Source organism: Hetaerina americana, unplaced genomic scaffold, assembly GCF_022747635.1.
Source record: "Hetaerina americana unplaced genomic scaffold, ioHetAmer1.1.p SCAF_18, whole genome shotgun sequence".
Classification (NCBI taxonomy): Eukaryota; Metazoa; Arthropoda; class Insecta; order Odonata; family Calopterygidae; genus Hetaerina; species Hetaerina americana.
This window is the reverse complement of record NW_027286741.1, coordinates 2,887,908-2,910,265: the sequence shown is the minus strand read 5'-3', so window position 1 is coordinate 2,910,265 and position 22,358 is coordinate 2,887,908. Positions and strand designations below refer to the sequence as shown.

Here is a 22,358-nt window from a genome sequence, read left to right as displayed (position 1 = left end):
TCTTTGAAAGAAAGGCATCAAATTGATATTCTTCCACCTTGTCTTCAATAAATACAACACAAAGATGTAAGGATAGGGTGAACCAAATCAAGGACCACATGTCAAATTATCAGATTAGTACACGGCTAATCCTTTAGGTTTTGCTTAGTAAATTCACAACCTGGCAAAAGAATTCCAGTTTTTGTCATCATGCAGCCAAGGTTCTCCTAAGAATGTAGGGAAGTCAATGCATATTAGCTGATGGCTCTATTAAAAGTTACTGTCACGCCATCTCTTGCAATTCTTTGAATTCTACTAAGAAGCCAAAGAATATTCGAACGAACATTTATGATCCAGAAGAGAAAATGGTGCATGCCATTATTCTTTTGCCAGGTTGTGGGTTCACTAAGCAAAACCTAAAGGATTAAGCGTGCAACAACAGGAACTATTTCAAGAATTTTGGTCAAATATTGCCAGGAAGATTGAGTAGACATTTAGTAAAAACAAGTCAATCAAGAGAGAAGAATGCATATTGTAAAAAACTATCTGTAAACAGAATTTGTAACACTGCGCTTTCCACCTTTTTTAATTAAAGGAATTATTGTAAAATGGAGTAAGGCTGCATCCTTGAAAATTATTTTTGTTTGAAGCCCTGTTACTGATAGGTGTTAAAATAATATTATGATTCTGAACACTAAGATTAAACATATAAATTGATTTCAATGGATTCATGTTAAATGAGTAAAATGTGAAGAAAATCTATCGTTATTTATAGCCAAAATCCTTGAAAAGAATTTTACACACCTTCTTGGGACCTCGTTACTATAAAAAAATGATGCGTGAGAAATATAAATATTTGATGAAAATAGCTAAATAAATCTAGTATAGTTATAGAACTAGATAAAATTGATAAAATAATAGTATTGGCAATGCAAGTTATTATAAACTTGTCATCATCACCTTTTGGTGGAGGAGGTCCAGAGCCAACTGCAAGCCAACCGCCTTCATGTCAGTCTTCTGGAGGGCAGACGTGATGTACATGTGCATGTCAAGGAATCGCTCCATTGCACCACCCAGCTCTGCTTGCTCCATCTCCAGTTGAGAGAGGAGGTTGACAAACCACTCAAATGACCTCTGGTCCCTATTGATCCAAAAGAAGTCCACCTGAAATCAAAGTACAAAGAGCAGCAAGTTACACATACCACTGGGGTCAACAATTGACTAAGCAAGGCCTGATTATGAGACTTTTCTGCTGAAAGGAAAATTATTATTATTAGGTAATCTACTGGTTAAGGTGGATGTTAGATCAACACAACTGCCAAATAAATATTTTGTTTCTACTTACAAAAAACAACCCAACATCCTACACTACAGTTCTTATTCCCTTGGCAATGCTTGCAACCCTTGGCTGACTGATAAATGAGAGCTTGGTCTTAACCGGTTTATGATTTCCTTACCAAATTTCATTCCTACTTTCAGTTCCCATATCTCTTTAATCATTTCCTCTGCATATCCATTGAACAACACTAGATAGAATGGACAAACCTGCCTAACTTCTGTTCCCTTACTGCCCGTCCTGACTCTCCATCCCCCACTCACACCTGAGACATGTACAGGTTGCCGAGTTGCTTTTTCAAAATCTAAGAAACAGGCAAATACAACGTGACTGTATTCTATATTCCTCTCGATTAGTGATTTTATTACTGCAATGGCATCACGTGTACCTCTCCCCTTCCTAAACCCAAACCGATCATCCCTTAAGTAATCATTTGCTCTACTCTCTATCCTTTTGTTGATGATCCTGAGAACAACTTTAGCTGCATGGGATATCAAACTTATTGTCCTTAAGTCCTCACATGATGTAGCCTTTACCTTTTTTGGAATAGGAACTAAAACTGATCTCACTAAGTCTTCCAGCCATATTCCTTCCTCATAGATACTACAAATCAGCCCATATACAGTCTTCCTCCCACATTTTCCTAAACATTTCAGTAGTTCTGCAGGAATTATATCAACCCCCATGGCCATATATCAACTCCCTTATGCCCTTTCTTATCCCATCGTTGAGTATGTTTGGGTTAAGCTATCTTCCTCAACGTCATGTTCCTTTTCTATGTCTAAACTTGTTGGTCTAAGTTCTTTACCATGCAGTGCTCCTATATATTCTTTCCATCTTTCTTGGATCTTTTCTGTTTTAACTAAACCTTACCCGCCTTGTCTCAAACTGTTAGCATAGATCTTCCCTTCTTACTTCCCGATAGTGATTTAACCTTGCTGTAGAGCGCACCAATTGCACCCTTCTCCGCAAACTTTCCATATCCTTGCACTGGGTCTTCCACCATGCTTCTTTTGCTTTATTTGTTGCCTGCCTCAATTTGTTGTTTAACTCTTTGTACTTCATTTTGCCTAACTCTGTGTTCAGATTCTTCCATTTTCTCCTCTCATCCAAACCTGTGTCCAACCAGAATATAATCTAACTGATACATTTCTGAGTCACCTGGCATTTTCCAGGTATACCTAAGCCTTTTGTGGTGCCCAAACCAAAAGTTGGTGGCACTTAACCCCTGTCTCCTGCAGAATCTGATTGCTTTCTTCCCACAGTCATTCCTCCTACCTAAACATTAGTCCCTCACCTTGTCACCATCTCTTCCTTTGCCTACCATCAACATAGTTATTTTTGTAAGTGGATTATAGGTAATTTCATATTTATTCAAACATATTAATCTTTACACAACATTTGAGTGCATACACAGCATTAGCCAAAAGCTAAAAGTTGACAATGGTAATCATAAAAAGCAATACATGGTGCAGCAACATAACTTCCTTTTTTAAATACATTCAAAAAATGAAGTTATGCTGCCGGATCCTGTATTAAAATAAGGAAAACTTTTAGATAAAAAAGTATTCCATCGGAACTGGACCAAGCTTATCCCATCAGCTGCTGTAGTGTAGAACAAAGGAATAGCCCCTTCCAAATTTTAATCCTCTATAAATATTTAATTACTGAAATAACCCCCATCTAATAATAAATTTACCTCACAGTAATATTGTGTTCCATCATTTTACCATTGAATAAAAGCAGGTAATTCATTATTGGTTCATCTTCAAGTAAGACTTATATATTTAATGCAATTGAAGTTTAACCAGCACAAATTATGGTGAAATGGCCTTCATAGACATTAAAATGTGATTTTAAAAACTTAAGAGCCCCCACAAAATGAATTCTTATCGCCCAATATCTCTCCTAAATCAGTTTAGCAAAATATTTGAGAAAGTGTTTCTCAATCGCCTCATCCCATATGTTGAATCTGAGAAGATTCTGTCAAAATTTCAGCATGGTTTTCTGCAGAATAGGTCCACCAAATCTGCTACTTATCAGGCAATAGATAATATATTGACAGCTCTTGATTGCAAGTTAGAATCTGTAGGAATGTTCTTCGATTTTTCTGACGCATTTGGCTCAGTAAATCACAATTTACTATTGCAAAAAATGCATAAATATGGCATTAGGGGCAATGCACATGACTGGTTAGTCTCATATCTTCAGGGCCGTCAGCAGCACGTGGTTTTGCTCAATGATGGAAAAAAATTCATCTCTCCTGGTAAAGTTGTATGCCAAGGTGTCCCACAGGGTTCAGTTCTGCATCCTATCCTGTTTCTCCTCTACATTAATGACCTACCTGAGAATATAAGAACCAACAAAAGGGATGATCCACTCTTATATGCAGACGATACCAGTATCATACTCACTGCCTCTACAGTCCAAAGTTTAACAAACAATGCTAAACAAACCGTTCAACATCTGAACTCATGGTGTAGCAGGAATCAGCTGAATTTAAATGTGGAAAAGTCCCAACTACTTTACTTTGCAAATAAAAACAAAAACATGGCCACTTTCGCAATTGAATCAAGTGGAAAACTAATTCCCCAAGCGCCCCATGCAAAATTCCTAGGAATAGTTCTAGACGGGCGGTTGTCCTGGTGGGAGCATATATGTCACCTGGGCAAAAAACTGAATACCATTTGCTTCCTTATTAGAAGCATCAGGTTTACCGTAACAATGGATGTCCTCATGTCAACATATTATGCAAATATCTACTCCTGTATAGTATATAGTATCCTATTCTGGGGTTCTTCTCCGCTTGCAGACACAATATTTAAAATTCAAAAGCGAGCCGTACGGCTAATTGTCAAAGCAGAGCATAATGCTCCTTGTCGTCCATTATTCCATAAATTGAACATTCTACCTTTGCCATGTATTTATATCTATGTATTACTGGTGTACACCTTTGTAAACCTTTCAATGTATGACACAAATTGTGGTATTCACCACTATGGGACCAGGTCTAAAAATGATCTGCACCGAACTTACGTAAGAACTAGAACCACCGCACTAGGCCCTAAATCTATGGGTCTCCTTATGTTTAATAAGCTAAATGAGGACCTGAAATCCAGCACAAACATTTGTCTATTTAAAAGGAAATTGAGAGCTTTTCTTCAAAGGAATTTGTTCTATTCTATTAGGAATTTCATGGAACATGAAACTTAGAATAGGTATATGTATTACATTGTGTATTATTGTATATATTGACGTGTCCTATACTATGTGTGCAATTTTTTGTATGATGCAGTCTCTGGACAAATAAAAATTATTATTATTATTATTATTATTAAGAGATTTTGGCTCTAAAGTGGTAGTTTGAAAATACTGCAATGTTTGAAAGATACAGGAGAGAGAAAATGATGGGGCTCTGTTGACAATTTTAATTTCCTTTGTCAAGAACTGATCAACGAGATTTAGTGCTACAATGAAATCCATGTTTGAAAGTAGTTTATGAAATCATCACTTGACGAATACCTATATTTGTTTTATGTGCATATGATTGTAGGATTTAAGGCAATATGGTAGGTGTACATATGTTTTATGATTCAATTAGGGAACTGCAGCTTTTTTGCCATGGAAAATGGCACTGCATTCTATGAATAGTTCATAAATGTGTTAGTTAATGAAAGGTGACTGTCCTCAATTATTATATTTGTCAAGCCAGAAACAATGCAGGTGGTGTGAGTTTAGTATTAATCACAAGAAAGGAAAATTTATGAGATTCTAGGGAAGTAGGAATGCTACAGTAAAGTAAAGAAGGCTATGAGAGTTGTAGGGAATAACCTAGAGCAGATAAGAGCAGTTTTTGTACATATTTATGTAGTATTTTGGAGGAAAAGGGGAATAATAGTGGGGACATTAGGAAAGGAATCACATTACTGAATTAAGTGTACATACATCAACATGAAAGAAGGAATTGATGATGTATATGCTAAGTAAACATGTGAAATTTTTCTTTGGCATAAAGACTTAACTATGAAGCTTAAGTGCTACATGGATATAAGGCCTGCTATTTGAAGCAAGAGGATGTGCATAGGTTGGAGATGCAAGAGTGGCAGAGATGGCCAAAATAAGTTGAACAAGAGAGAAAGGCAAATCCCGAGATTTTAAATATGTAGGTGAAGAGAGGAGGTTGCTTGGAAAAATCTGAAAAGGGCAGAGAGAATAGATTGAGAAATTTTGAAAAATGGATTTAGGATAAAGTATAAGAGAGATGAGGTAAATATAGGAAGAGAATAACCTTTCTAAACAGCATGAAGGCAGGCTAAATTGATGAAAAAAATTATGCGGTGCAATGGAGAAGTTCTCAATATACTTAGATGTAAACGATCATTGGGTATTGTAAAATGCCTACCCTTAAAAGAGTGAAGTTCCTATGATGATCCAATTATTTTTAAATTGGATGATTTAACATGGAATGTTCATTATACACCAGGTAATCATTAGAACTAGTAGTTAAATCACCATCATGAGGTCACAGCATACTTGACATATTTTCACCCAATATGCCAGAGATTATCATAAGCATGCTTATAACCACGGGCAGTCAACCATAAAGCTATATTTGTGGAAGTGAAAACTAAGTTCTTGAAAGTGATCAATGGAAATCATAGTGCATATTTAATCAATGAAGGGAATGCTAATGTCTTTGGGATATATCAAAACACAAATTGAAATTATTTAGCTAAGCAACACAATACTGGAACCATGATAAATTGGAAACTGAAAAAGAAATTATTCTTCAAAGTTAAAACACATTGGGATAGAGATGTATTTTCCATACAAACTAGAATGTGATAATTAGGAACCAAGATATTACAATGAAGCATGCAATTAACAGTGTAAAAACTTAAATATTGAGCAAATTTAAAGCTGGTAAAATGTCTGCCAAAATCTTGCAAATTTACAGAACATGACTAAGTAAACTTTTAGCTAGATTACCGTCAACTTACTTTTCTGAGGTGCATGACAGATGGGGGTATTTCTGAGGCCCAGGAGAACTTGCAGTTTGGGCAGCAATGTCTGGCCTTCCAGTATCGATGCATTATAGACTGCAGGATTGATGCAAATGGCGTGACTCCAATGCCCGTGCCAATGAGCACAGCATGTTGGGCTCGAAAGATATGGCTGGAAGGTGCTCCATATGGACCATCCACTGAAATCTTGAAAATTAAACCACAGTAAAGCACTCCATCATCAAATTCGCATCCTCTAGCCCAGGAGTAAAAATCCTTGAACTCCCATTTTTGCATTTATTTTTTCCTAGCTCATTGATTACTATGACCAGAATCAAGATAAGGATGCAATTTTTTAGCATGCATTAAAAATTATTCACAACTGAGTTAACATACTTCTTTTTCCTAATTTCTAATTACAGGATAAATCTGCTTTGTGATAATTTTCGAAGAATTTATGATAAAATGACTAATTTATTCATTACGAGGATAACAAGAAAAATATTTTCTCAACCTATTTCATGTAGTTCACTGGAATGTCATAAGTAAGGCATTTTCCTTTAGCATTTATAAGTCTTTGTGGGTATGAACGCTCTTCATAAAAAGAAAACCTTAGTTCCTCAAGTAAGACGGTCTTTTTACCCACAAGGAACTCAGTAAGGAGCCTGCATTACTTTTTCCCAGCTCCCATTCAAACACTGAATGAACCCAAATTTGTACTACTCAGCCAAAATGATGGGGAATTTAGTTTTCACATCCTTAAAGCAAAATTTTCAGCATGAAAAGTTGTCAGTCCTCCTGAACTGCCTTCACACATCACACTCCCTCATGTTTTAATCCTATGACAATAAGCACTGCCTTTTCTTTTTAAACTGCAATTGTGAATTTTCATGTTAGACACACTTAGTCTTACTGTACAGTGAAGATAAAACAATGCTATTAACTCTTAATCAACCATTTTAGAATGGAGAAGATTACAAAAGAAAACTTAAGCAATCATAAATCTGGGATTGCGAAACTAGTTTCGAAGCATAATATCCTAGGAAAAAGGATAGTTTCATTACAGCAATTCTGGTGCTAATAAACGTTATCTCAGGATTAAAATTGTTTCTGTTCAGAATATATCAGGAAATCTGACATCAGAATTATCAGGAAATAATAGTTTAACAATTAAAGTAAGTCTAAATCCTAAGATCATTCCCATAAGAGTAAATACAGTTATGCTTCATGTGACACTAAGAATGTGTTCTGAAGTCTTTGTACCATTCAAATTTGCACTAAGTAGGTGTTAATTAATATGGGGAAGACAAAGATGCATTTGAAACATAGCAAAAGTCATTAATAAAATCAATATGAACTAAATATATTCCATTTAAAAGGTATTCTAAGGTATTTTTCTATTATATTTAGTACTTTCCAAGGCATTACATACGTTCACAAGTAACTTCACTTTTCGATAAAAATCTCACTTTATCTCTATAGAGAATATATCTTTATATATCTCTCAGAAATATCTCCTATTTTCTACTGTGATGGCTTCAGAATTGAAGTCCATTTCAGACATCCCCCTCTCAGACACCATTTCAGGCAATCATCCATTTTCTTTGAGGCAACCAACATTAATTTGACTGAACTTTCCTATATAGACACACTTCACTTGTGTGAACAATAAGGATCTCTTTTTCAAAGTTTACTTGTAATAATGCTTTGTATTCCATTTTTAATTGTGCTTAAACATACATACATAAGTTTTGGACTCCCAGCCAAGATTTTAATTCAGTTTTACCCTATGAAGTTTTCATAAATATTCTTGTGGCACTGCAAATTGTCTTCTCTTTTATGAGGGATTGTGATGGTGCAGTGGCTTTCCATTCAGAGGTTTGAATCCTGGAGACGGCAGAACTTTTTCAGTGGTATCCCGATCTCTACTTGAGGTGCTTTGCGGAGAGCAGTTTAGGTGAGTACACCGACCGTTGGATGAGATGTTAAACTGTGGATCCTTTGATGCCTTTCGATATTAGAGTGAGCTAATGCCGATGCCGGGTTTCTCTCAACCCTTTCTCCCTTCCCATCCGTCCCTAATGGAACGAATGACATCAGCTGTTGGTCACCTATTCTAAAGCAACTACTACTACTTATCTTTTAGATTTGAGTGACTAAATTTCATTGCTTTTGTCGGATATAACCAGCAGGATGATAAGCAGCAAGGACAAAATTTGAGAATGACTTCATCAAATAGTATTCTGGAAGAGAAGATGGAAATTAAGAAATCTAGCCAGCTAACTCCTCTGCTGAATCTCTCTCGAGGGGGATCAAGTCTAGCAGATAAGACCTCTACAAGAGATCTCAAAGAAAATAATGGAGTGAAGAGGTTATGTGGTTTAGAAGAAGAAAATGCTATTGTCTGCATCCTTGCCATATATTCTATTCAGTGGCAAACAGTCACCGAGTAAAAATGGAATGATCAACCTGAAACATTTGCAGAAAAGTATAAAAACAGCATTCATAATAAAAATCTCAGTTGGTAGATTGCCTCAAGCCTGCCTACAGTTTAAAAAAAAATGCCATCTACTGCATTAATTCTGCGCTTTCTCCTGTCAACATGCCGTGTCTTTGTTTCCAGTGCAGTAAGCCGCAACCAACTCTTTGAGTCCTATCCCTCCTCTCATCAGTGTTTCCTTTGTTTTTCTCTCTACTTAATTTTCCCATAACTACTTCCCCTGATCCTGAGGCAAACCAAACCTCGAAACATGAATAACATTGATCCTATGCTTAGCTTGGTTATATCTAAATCTATAAAAACTCATTCAAACTACAAAATACACAGAACTCTTCCCATCCTGTGTGCCAACCACAATATTCAAAAACCGATACTGTGTTTCTTTATTTTGTGTTTCAAAGTTTTATATATCATTGCCATGCTTATGATTGACTTTTGAAAACATTTTTTGTAAAAAAGAGGGGGCTGGTCTTTCAACATGCAAACTGCTTGACGGATCACAATCAGTGAGGTATCGCCTTCTAGCAGTGTCTACGAGAAGCAAAACACTGACTTACTCATGGCCATATCTCAACTTGTCTCTGCACAACAGCGATTCTTATCTGAGCTAGCACACGCTTGCTGTGCAAATCCTCCAGTTGGTGATAATGAAAGGGCTAAAGAAGCAGCGAGTGTGAATTGAATTTTGTTTTTACCCCAGGAAACGTTCAGCTGAAACTTATGCAATAAATCAAGACACATTCAGGAAAGAATCCATGAGTTGGGCGCAGGGTTTTTGCTGGTACAACTGCTTCCAGTCTGAACTAAGCTCGACCGAACGAGGAACTGAGAAGTGACCATCGACGTCAACATATGATGCCCTGGTCAACAGTGTGAATCATTTAGTGCATGCAACCTCTGGTTTAACTCTTAGGGTCTGTCACTATGGCCTATGACGTTAACATTAGTGTCGGATAGTGTTTCACCATTTTGACAGAAATTTTGGGTATTCCGTGTGTCACATCTAAATATGTGTTGTAATCAAAAGTCTTCAAAAAGACTGCTGAATGCAATTTCCACTGCAGTGCACATTCACTGTTGATAGGAACTTCTAAGAAGCAATGGAACTTTCTACCACCGTAAATTGTGTTCAAAAGGATTTTAGTTCATTTCTTGGATAAATTTATCCTTTTCCTCCAGTCAAATTTACCTTTGAACAACATATTTCTCCCTTGTTGATATTACCGCACTTCCAAAACTTTGGCTATTATGATAGCATGGCTAACAACTATTTCAAAACAAACATGGCAACTAATAAATAGGGCATAATATGTTTGTGATAAGTCGTTTTTTCTACATAATCAATCATTGTTAAAGATATTTACTGAAATGAACATTGTTTGAAGTAATGTTGCACTTTTATAAGAGTATCTTTACACCCCCTTTCGTGAACAGTGCCCATGATGTGATGAAAGGGTTTGTGAATTCAATTGATTACCTGGAGTTCTAATGGCTGGTGCAACAATAATTGCCACTTTTAGGGCCATCCATGTCTGACACGTCAAAGGACCAGGGCCAGACAAATAGTAGCATCCACATTAAACGTTCCTCACCAAGGCGGCTGCAAAGGCCAGAAGACCCAGTGAAGTGGGAATTTTAGTGATGCTCTCACTTTCAAAAACTACTGATGAAGGCAATGCAAAACAACTTCAGTTACCATTCCCATGATAAATATGGATATGCACAAAGGGAAAATGTGTGCCCCAGGTCACACCCAGCCCACTGCAGCAGCAGGGGAGGCAGGCCCTCTTCAGTCTTCATCATCAGATGGAGTCCTTGCACAACCATTCTCAGAGCAGAGGAACAGAAAACCCAGAGGACCAAAATGGGTGCGATAGGTACATGGAATGTTAGGATGATGACGACGACAGAAAATTCAGAAAAAATCTACAGGGAATGTAGGAAGGAGGTGTGGATATGTCAGATTGGTGGGAGGTGAGACAGAGAGAGCAGGAGCAATAGTTAAAGAGTAATTTATAGAAGGGGAGGAGAGAGGACATGAAGTACTAAATACAAAACTGGGGAGAAGGGCAGTGAATGTAGAAGAGGGGAGTCATAGGGAGTTAAAGGTAGGCCCGACCAATCTATTGGTAATCTAGGTGCATATTTGAGCAAGTATGTAACCGGGAGGGAGAGGTTGAGAGATATTATTAATCGATGGAAGGAGAAACCTAATAGCAATGTGGAATAGGACTGCAGTGATGGGGGAAGAGAGACATGGAAAAGAGGAGTTAGGAGAGCACAGCTTCGGAATTAGAAAACATCACAGAAAAAGAGTAGACAAGTTTTGCAGTAGAAAGGAGTTGATAATGTCTAATATCATTCAGTATTAACAGGGTCATGGTGGTCCTGGGGTAGAGTGTTGGACCAATGACCAAAGGGCCTGGGTTCAATTACTCTGAAGAGCCTCCCTGGGCATCCTAAGCTTCACCCGAGCTGAGATGTGATATTTTGGGTACCATATCTGCCTGGGAAATCATAACCGGCACGGGGAAAGGGACTGGCCCCCCTTATTACCCTGCTAATGTGTGAATTTCACATGCTGTTTAGGGCTTACAGAACTGGGTGAACTCTACCATCACCTACATATAAAAACAAAGTATTCAACTCTAAGAATACTTCGTTTTTCAGGTTGACTACTTTGTTTTAATATGTTAACAGCTATTATTAACATGGCAACAGACATGCCAACAAGAAAAGTGTACTCCAAAGGATGTAGCAACAAATTGAGAATTGTGAAAAATGTAACAGGCAATGAGTCGGTACATGTAGGCATACATAAGTACAATATGAGTTAGACTTAATGAGAGTCCACAAAATAATAATGTGGCCAGTTTCAAAACTAAAAAATCTTGACATCTTGTTAAAAAAACATGAGGGCAGTGATAGGTGGCAATCAATAGATTTTGCGAGTCCATTGTCCATTAATCAAGCAATGCTAAGAATTTTGATTATATTTACAATTCAGTTTGTGCAATTGGACAAATCAACATTTCACTTAATTTTTTAGTCAATTTATTGGGTAACCTTTTGTTAAGAGTGGTTAAAGTTAACATATTAACATTAAAAGTGATTAAAATTAATCCATCATCATTAGTTTTATGTTACAAACTACTTTCTGCCATAGAGTAACAAATATACAAGAGAGTGTACTTGTAGAGTGCTTTCACTGTCTTTTCCTCTTTTTAAGAGCTTTGGTTCTGTCCGTCTGGGTTTGCCACTATAGCGGATCCATTGCTGCTCTATTTGATGGTGGTCTAGTTGTCATTATGAAATATGGCTCTGCGGTGACTTTTGACTGCCTCAAAGGTTGGGAGGATGGTGAGGTCTCTCCTTTGTAAGCAGAAAGATTGAGGTCAACTCCAAGCTGAGTTAAGGGGAGGGAAAGATGAGCAGGAGAAGGAGAGGTGGCAAGAGAGCGGAAAGGGGAGGAGATGCAAGCGGTTTTAGCAAGAGGGGAAACCTAAATATGCCGAGCCAAATTCATTAGATATCGTGCATGCAGTTTAATAGTTATTCCCAATACATAGATTTGCTTAAATAAAGTGATGCCACTAGGAGAAATTCTGTTTCACTAAAATCAATTTGACCTTAATTTAGGGTTCCATACAGTGATTTTAGTGCACCTATATTCCAAACTACTGAAAGTCAATGATGAGCGTCACAGCAGAAAAAGTGCAAGGCAATAAATCATAACCAGAAAATATGAATCTGCAAACGACTAAATATTCTTCAATTCAAATCTCTTTTTGAATTGGCATTTGAATAAAAATGAATCAGATTTACAAAGTTATACTCCCTTAAGTGAATGTTCAATATTTAAACAAAGTTACATCAAACATAATTTTTACAACCATATTCTTTTAATTAAAATCGTCAGTTATCTCATCTGACCCTTGGAAAATGTATTTTTGCCTGTTTTTAATGGATGAACTCTAATGACATAAAATTACATATTATTGTAAGGCATACGCATTTGGCCTTTTCGTCATGAATACTAGCATTACTCAGTGCCCACAAGATGGCATATGATTTCAGAGACAAAAGAATTCAATCAGCAGCCCATGCAGAAAGAATAAGACTGCAAGGTATTCTCTGCAGCCACTTGCGATTCCAGTAGGTCCGCTCTCATGGAGAGGGCCTTGGGAAGTCTGAGGGGGGTTTCAATGTTCAGGGCAGAAGGAAGAAGGGGTAGAAGAAGGAAAGGAGACATTGCCACCATTTGTTTTCGGAAAAATGTCAGTACTTGCCCCTTTCCCTTAGGGACTATAGCGGAAATACTATGTAGCTGGTCACTGTACTGTTCTACATAACAAGCTTTCAGAATATGTTGTATATTTTATTCAACGACTATTGTCACCAGGTAAGCTCACTTTGACACCACCAGGCCTCTCACTCTGAATCAAGGAGCATATGTAAAAGGCAAATTGCTCCAAAGCCTACCAACTATATACATTGAAAGTAAAACTTTTGATGTACCTCCTACAAAGAGCATGGCAATGCCCTAGGCTCAAGTTGGCACCACCACTTCATGCGCAATAAGATACCCACACATGCACCTACATACATACACACAATGCGAGTGTGCACCAATTAAGGAGTTGCCCCACTCACCATCAGTCCACGGCATCTTTCCTTTCTTTTACAAGCCATCCGCAGCACATGACAGGAGCAGATGATTGTTCTGGGTGCCCTGCGACCACAAGGTAGCCAGTGTCGAGAGATAAATGCCCCAACTGTCGTCATGTCGCCATCATCACCTTTCCATTGCCCTGAAGCTGTGAGGGGGTTGCCCTTGAACCAAAGCAATTTCTCAGCACTGCAAAGAGCCCCTAGTTATCATCAAAGCATTAAGCAGCACAGCACCACCACACACTGAAGCCAGGGCATACATAAAAGCATGCACGGGGATGCTTGTTAGTGTCTCCGACCTTCACATTTCAGCATAAGGAATGACACAATGCTATGCACAGTACACATGACATTTGCAACATGAGAGAATGTTAAGGATATTAAATGTAAATGTTAGATACTTTAATAAAAGAAGGTGAGCCACATTTCCCCAAAATTAAAAATTGTTGACCTATGGATTCAGTACACAGAAGTAATCACATAAAATAAGTCCTCATTTTCTTTATCCTGATGCATGAGTTGTTCAATAATTTCTTAGAAATCTAAAAGATGGCACTCTTAGTTTCAGAAATGGTTTACTTGCAATGAGCCTCATCTCTCACTACACTGTATCCGTCACGTGGGTTCATTTTCACAGTCAACCAACTTTTGTTTATTTAGATAAATGGAAAAAAAGTTTTGTGCATTGATTAAACAGTATGGTTTAAAAGACAATGAAAGAGTATAAAGCCGAGATGGATGAAGTTCATGGCTCATCTGCTCTAGTGTTTGTGACTGCTTAAAAATGGGCAAATGAGCTTAAAAGCGACTGTACATGATGAGCACACACATGATGAACATTGTTTGAGAATTAATTAAAAATTGGCAATTTTCGATTAAACATGATATTCCACCATATCACGCCTAAAACGTCTCTTTCTATTGTTCGAGAAGTCCAGTGGATGTGACTTCCTCTAAAATGATTGAAAAAATCTACAATATAGTTTTGAGTGATCGATGAATCAAAGTTCACAAAATAGTTGAGTTCAAAGGCAATTCACAAGGCCCAGTGTTTTCAGTTTTTTAAGAAAAATATCTTGGCAAGATGGGTGCCACACTTGCTCTCAGTGAAGAATAGTTTTAAGAGTGTTTCTGAATCAATGCATAACTGTGGACAACACACAGATACACTATGTGCTACACTCCAGAGACAAAGGGATAGTCAAAACAGTGGGTTGCTGCAGGTGATCTGGCCCCGAAGAAGGCAGAGACAGTGAAACTGGCTAATAAGGCCATGTATTTTTGGGATGCAAATGGTATCATCTACGTCGATTACTGGCAAAAATGATAAACAATAAGTGGAGAGTATTGGGTGTCATTACTGAACCAGTTGAGGAAAGAAATCAGAAAAAAAGTGCTCACTTGGCAAAAAAAAATTCTCTTTCACCAGGACAGTGCACAGATGCACACCTACACAGTTTTGATGGAAAAAATTATGAAATTTAAGTTTGTATCATAATAATATAAACTGTATTCACCATATTCTTCTTCTTCAAATAGGCATTTTTTTATTTCAAAACTTGAAAAAATGGATCCACAAATGCCAATTTGCGTCAAATGAGGAGAGAGAGTCATTGTCAACACAGATGCCAATTTTGAGGACCTGGAATGGGTTAAAAAAGCTGGAGAAATAAAATGCTGGGAACATTGTGTTAAGTTGAAAGGAGATTGTGTTGAAAAATAAATTCTTTCCAAAATAATTTGTTTTTCTACTTTTCCCTAAGGACTTATTGAACAACCCACTGAAAATAAGTGTAAATCCAATCCAAGCAAGTGATATCGTCAACAGATTTTTTGCAATCTTGATTTTTTTAAATTAAATTTTCTAAAAATTCATTAATTGTAAAACAAAAACTTGCATACATGTATTTTGAAGTAATTTTGCAATCACCCCATTGAGAGTGATTCTCTGAGCTGACTCAACAAAAGATGATAGACCTTCCATTTGAAACTGCTGCGCAATGTATCAATATCTCCTTCATGCAGGGTACATAGATAGACAGAGTGGTGGCTGCAAATCTTAGCAAGGGTAAAAGAGGGAGGAACATATTTGAGCAAATAAGCATTCCTTCGTCGGTTGCCAATGAGAAGAGGGATCATCATCACAGAATCACAATAGTGCTACAATGGAGGTGTTTCATGAATTATATCTCTGTAACCATCAGAAAATATCACGGAGGTTTAATCTGGTTGGCTTACTCCCTTGGTTACAATTATATGTTGCCTGAACAATATTCTAAGACCTTCTTGTAATCTGTATTCCAATTTAGTTTGAGTTAACTTTTAAAAGCACTCATCACGTCAGCAGGCAAGAGGAGGAGGGCACATGTCCCTCACCTACATCGGGTGGGGCTAGCTCCCCAGTTTTTTATTGGTGCTTTGATGCACTCCACAATTCCCTCAACCAAACTCTTCTCCAGGTTCTCAATGTGGACATTCTACTTCACCATGCAGCAATACATTGTTTTAGATTGATATCACTATAGCATATACAGGGTGCACCGCTTAAATCAGGACAAGCACGCGTAACCCGGTAGGACAAGCCAGTAACCCAGTGAGGAAACCTCATTTGAGGTTTGCGAAACCTTCCCCAGACTTCTCCGAAGCATTATACTAAGCCACAATATCATACAATACAGTTGATCAGGGGTACCAGAAGAAGAATCGAACTATTTTGAAATATATCACCCAGCGTGAACACTTTCGCTAATAGCGGCTCTTCGATTGTGCTCCACACTTGTGCGTAACATCTCGGCCATTTTGAGGTTATGAATGTTTACTAGATGCCTATAGTTTTCAAGAACGCACATCACGACCTCCAGTGGGGAACTACAATATGGTGTAAATTCAAATTGAAATTTGTCTGGATTTAAGTGTCGCACTCTGTATGTTTATCCTCTTGCCTCAACATCTAAGCTTCCAAGCTATTCTTCATATTTCATTTTTCACTTGCCTTGCCTTAACCGAGACATAAAGAGAAATATTTGTGATGTTCAACCAGTGTCAAGAAAGCTGTCATTGTGATATCATGTTATAAGCAAATGCAACAAATGACGTTAATCTATTATCTTAAAAGAAGAGTGTGCTTTATCCACCCAAGTCTTATACTTACCTGAATGTTTTCTAATGTTTAGTCTTCTACTATTGCAAATATTTTATTCTTTGCACATAATTGTGCATTTAACCAATAATATCATAATTTTTCACAGCTCGAATGAAAATACTTTTTTCAAATTATTGCTAAAATGATGTTTACTCTTATATCCATCAGTAGCAGTATTTTCAATATTTTGTATGACTCATTAAACAATTGAATTTGTTGAACACATTTCAACTAAGAGACACTAATGACTATACGTAACACACCTTTTATGAATCACTTGAAAATGAAATGTTAGTTCTTTGTTGCCATGAACATGTTTTCGAACAGAATTTAAACTTGGGCTTTACTGCTATGGGTGGTATTCTATTCATTTACAATGCACTAACATGCACTGTGAAAACCAATAGAAAACCAAAATCAATTGAAATTGGATGACTACATGTATAGTTGCAGGTTGCAGGTGAAGGAGGACCAGAGTTCATTACACAATGCATTCCATGGAGACAGGGATATAATCATAGACAGTTTTCTTGCGTGATGCATTTCCAACTACAGGCCCTATTACAAAGTATTACAAGCTTTGGCTTATACAGGGTGCGGCCAGACAAAATTAAATTTGAAATTTCGGCTGTTTTATACCACATGTAGAAGTCACGATTTAAGTCCAAATAAGCTTGATGTACATGTATGTAATGAGCAGTCATAACCTCAAAACAGACACAATGATGAGAACAAGTGTATAACCGCATGGCCGCGATTGTTGAAAGTGCACGTGCTGGTCCCTTGGTGACAGAAATTATTTGGTCCTCTGGTTACCCCAGATCGATGGTATATGATGTCATTGGTAAGTATAATGAGTCGGAAAAGTTGGATAACCGTTTTACAACACCAGCAAGGAAAACTCACTCGAAGGAGTACGTTGCCAGGACGACCAGTGTCATCCAACGGACTCTGGAGTTCATTTTTGAGGACCCAGTGCAATCAACCAAAAATTGTCATTGGTTTTCAGTGTGAGTGCAAACACTATGCATCGAATCATTGAGCACGGTCTCCGCTACATGTCGTACACCAATGAAGTAAGACAGATGCTTTCCAAAGTCACCAAGGCCAAGTGAGTCGAACAATGCAACCTGCTTTTGTGTGGCTTTGAAAACAATGCTGTTGGATGAATCAGATTTTTTTCTGATGAAGTATTTTTTAATGTGGACGCTAAAACCAATTGTAAGAATGATGGCTGGTTTGCCCACGGCCTTGAAGATGCCCCTATTGTTTCAAGAACGAAATTTCCGGCAAATGTTAATGTGCTAAGCATTGTGTCCAGTGAGGGTGATGTCATGCCACTTCAGTTTTTAAGCAAAGAATAAAATATCAGCAAAAAAGTTTATTTGCATGTTCTGACAAATGAAGTGAAGCCGCGAATGGAAACTGTGTCATCTAGAATGCCATACATTCCATCCGAGTCATTTGGTGCAAAATTGGTTGTTGGATAGCATCAATATGTTTTGGTCCAAACAATCCTGGCCTCCCAACAGCCCAGATTTAAATCCATTGGACTTCTATGTGTGGAGCGTGGTTGAAAAGGTCATCAACAAGTCCAGACATGCAAACATTGCATCATTTAGAGCCATTATTGAAATGACATTTGCCAATATTGACCGTGGTGCGTTAAAATGGGCCTGTGAACGCTTCAGACCAAGGATGGAGGGTATCATTGAAGTAAGTGGGGGATAAATTGAATAAATTTGTTGTTTATGATCATACAAACAATTTAGTGAAAAAAATTTTGCAAACATTTTCATTTTTGTAGTATAAAAATATTTTTTTAATTGTTTAATTTGCCCAGATTTTTGCACAACACCCTGTATAAATTCACTCTTACACCAGTCACCTCTACCCAACGTGTTGCCATATTACTTGAGCAGTTTCCAAACACCAATGTGACAAATATCTGATCATATTTTTATGGCTAATTACAATGTGTTAATACAGCACAAGAAATCAAAGCATCCTGGTAAGAAGTTAAAAAGGAATGGTTTCTTGAGACAATTGCTTCAACTACTTGGGTATCCTGGGATTGTAAGCAAATGGTTTCAATGAAATCTCAAGGTGCTTTGAGCTTACTCATCTCCTTGAAGATTGAGTGAAAGCCATAGAAAAACATCAATTTTATGAAACTGTGCATCACGTATACATTTTTTATCAGATATCAGGGCCAAAAATGAATGTGGGCATCTTAAAATGAGTTCAAGTCTCTTCAGCCTTTTATTAGGTTGTCAGTTCTGTACCAAAACAAAATGACATGAAATACATTGAAACAACACAAAAGACTAAATAAAACGGGATGCACCAGTGGCACCACATCACTCACCGCAGGTGAACAGCATCTGATTGCAGAATGCGAGTGAAACACAGCAATCATCTTCTAACAACATCTCAACCACAATAATGCCCACTCCTCCCCCCCAATAATCATTGCAGCCACCCTACCCACAGCCATCATTCTAGTTTTCTTGGGTTATTTACTTTTGATATGTAGTAGTAGTAATAAATTATATCATGTGGTTGATTCAAAGGCTGGTTTGGCACTTTTATTTCGCAATCCTGACGAGTTTCTGCATCGGTGCATAACTGGGTAGTAGTAGCAGTAGATATTAGGGGAGGCAACTGACAGCCATTAGGGATGAATGGGAAAGGAGGAAGGGTGGAGATAAACCCGGCATCAGCATTAGCTTACTCCTAACAAAAGGTGCCAACGGGTCCACAGTTTAACGTCCCATTCGACGGACATCGTACTCACTCAAAGTGCTCTCCACAAAGCACTTGAAGTAGGGATCTGGATACCACTGGAAAAGATCTGCCAACTCCAGGATTCGAACCTGGGCTCTCTGGATGGGAGACCAGTACATTAGCCACTGCACCATTGTGATCCCCTTCCTTTTGATCCTGAGCTATGTGAATGCTCTAAACCTTTTCTCTTAACCAATCTACATACCAATCCAACTTAGGCCCAGATAGCCCACCAACAACAATTACACAAATGTTATGTGATTTCTCATTATTTGGTCATTGTTCACATTCCAAAAGCTTAGCGACAATCTGTTTTCATATTCTCAATTTAATGACAAGATTCTAATCATGCCAAGATTTAATTTCAAACAGATTACTGACAATCAGTTATAATTGTATTAATAATTATTTTTAATTACTAAATATCAGGTATAATTTAATTAATAATTCTGCCCCATGCATTGCACTCACCTCCAATGGCTTCCCGATTGGATATCCCACAGCCAAACTTTTTCCTCCCAGCTGGTAAGACAATGGAAGGTCATGACCCTCTGCTTGGCTGGTCCCTAGAGTGGACCCCTGCACCATTGCCATGCCACTAACGGTGCCTTCTTGCCCTGGTTGCTTCACAACCCCAACCACACTGCCCTCTTCTGCTATTGACTCTGGGCAGCTGCCCTTGCGAGCAGATGATGGGGCCATGGAGGCGGGTGACTTCCTCCTCCCCTTGGCGGTCATCAATGAGATTCCATTTGAACTGGCAGGGCTGTTGGCATTGTTGTCCTGGGTTGGGGTCTGCAAAGGAAGATTAAGTAGAACCTTAAACGTTGGCCACTCTTTACCCTATAATCATCACATCCAAATAGCTATGACAACTAATGGTTTCATGAGTAAATGCATTTATTTACGACAGTTGCCTTCAGAGAAGATAAAAGATTTTTTAAAATATACTCATGTGGCAAACCCAAGCAGTGTCTAGTTTTTGGAAACTAATTCTCAATTGATCACAGCCCACTCTTATATGAGTTACGCATTAGATTTGCTAGGACCTGAATACTATGATACTTTAATGGGCTTTTATATTCTTTCTGTAAATGTTTCACTGTGACCAACTTTAAGTAGTACCAGGTTTTGGTGGAGCTCAATCCCATTTGATGACTCACGTATACAAATGAGGGCTAATGGACTGATTAGAAGTATATTGAGTACTACTTGTTACTGATGTTGAATTAATAATCACTTATTAGCTAATTCATATGACTTTTCAGCACACAGTAAACCCTAACTAATCCACTATTCCACTTAGCAAAAAATAAATTTTGATTGCAAGTTTATCTTGAAATGGATGAAAACAGTATTTAAATATTTTATCTTTTTTCCAGTTGTTCAGTGCAAAAGTTTCCTACACCACATGAAGCAAGTAATTCACTTCTTCAACAAAAAATTGAACTTTTTCAAATAAATTTTAATGAAACTTAATTATGGACGTACTAATCAAAAGAATTAATTTTAAAAAATTTTAGACATTATATGTACTTAGGGGGTCAAGCTATGTGATTTTTTGAGTACCAGGTCTTCCTGAGAAACCATAACCAGTGCAGGGAAAGGAACAGGCCCCCCTTAATATCCTGCTAATGTATGAATTTTACACACTGCATAGGGCTTAGTACTGGGTGAACTCTACCATTACCTACCCAACCAACCTTTGGGTTGATTACTGCGTTTATGGTATAGTATATATTCAGGGAGAGTTTAGGGACCACACTGCATTATATAAAAGTAAAGAATCACAAAATATGGAATTCAAAATCCATGGTTACATAAATATGAGTGCTAAGGTTGACCAAACTTTTGCTAAAATTTTCATAGTTTTAATTCATTTCTGAAAAATGATTCACAAGAATTAAATGTGTAATTACAGCATCCTGGGTTTTTACTGTGATGCACTGACCCTCAACCTCCATTCATGTCCACGGTGGTTAAATTAACAGGATCTAATAGACTGCAAGCTAAAGATGTGCCATTTTCTACATTATCTCACCTTAAAGGCAATGATTGTTGGCTTGTGGCGCATATACCTGAAGCTCTGGGCAACGCACTTGTTCTGTGGACTCAAATAAGCCAATCCAAGTGACTGCATTCTAGCACGTCGAACCTGAACTTCATCAAAGCTCCTCTCCGATTCTGATCTCATATATTCTCTCAATCTGGAGTGAAAAATCAAAATAATTAGCGCAACGGTAATTAATCAATTCCAAAATGAAACACTTTCTCATGGAAAATATATGGTAATTTCAGAGGTGTAGAGTCAATAATATTATGCATGCACTTCATTTCAGCATAGCAAAGGTGGCTTAAAAAAATAACCAGAGTAAAAAGCATTCACTGAGTTTGATGAGGTTATGCTTAAGAAAAAGCAATCACTCACGCCATAATCCTCTCGCGCTTCTGAGCCCTGGATTGCATGTCTGGCATTGAGAGTGACTTGGCCAATGGCATTTTGGACCCTGTGAGCAACAAATGGTGCAGCTTCTGGTCAGGGGTCATTTTCCTCCCCTTGGGAATTCCACCAGGGATAAGGGTGCTGCCATCTAGAAGAGATAAAACAGTTTCTGCCCGCTAGATGACAAATGAAATACTTTGGAGCAGGGATTGGTCAAAGCCAAAAATGGATCAAACCTTGCCTTTCTCCATTGAACCCTGGATCTCAAAGGTTAATCATCATATTTTGCAACAAATTTGAATCCTGATTTACAGTTTGCCAATTGAATATTTTAGTAGAATTACAATCAATTTTTATCTGTTTTTACAATTTTTTTAATTTTATAGTAGTTTTATTTTTCTTTCTGTGGAAATCTACATCAAGCAATACAACATAAATGTAAAGAGTAATTCCAAATTCACATCTCAAATACATTCTCACCAACTCATTTCTCTTTA

At 37.6% G+C, this 22,358-nt stretch overlaps 1 protein-coding gene across 1 annotated transcript in view; it reads right to left on the bottom strand.

Annotated features, from left to right (window-relative positions):
* Positions 1–22,358, bottom strand: part of Nox (NADPH oxidase) — a 149,246-nt gene that overhangs the window by 2,480 nt on the left and 124,408 nt on the right. The window contains exons 14-18 of the mRNA XM_071584338.1: positions 21,847–22,009; positions 21,460–21,625; positions 19,890–20,213; positions 6,316–6,525; positions 940–1,143 (exon numbers count right to left, since the gene is read on the bottom strand). Coding sequence (XP_071440439.1) covers positions 940–1,143; positions 6,316–6,525; positions 19,890–20,213; positions 21,460–21,625; positions 21,847–22,009 — 1,067 coding nt within the window. The remainder of the gene's footprint in view (positions 1–939; positions 1,144–6,315; positions 6,526–19,889; positions 20,214–21,459; positions 21,626–21,846; positions 22,010–22,358) is intronic.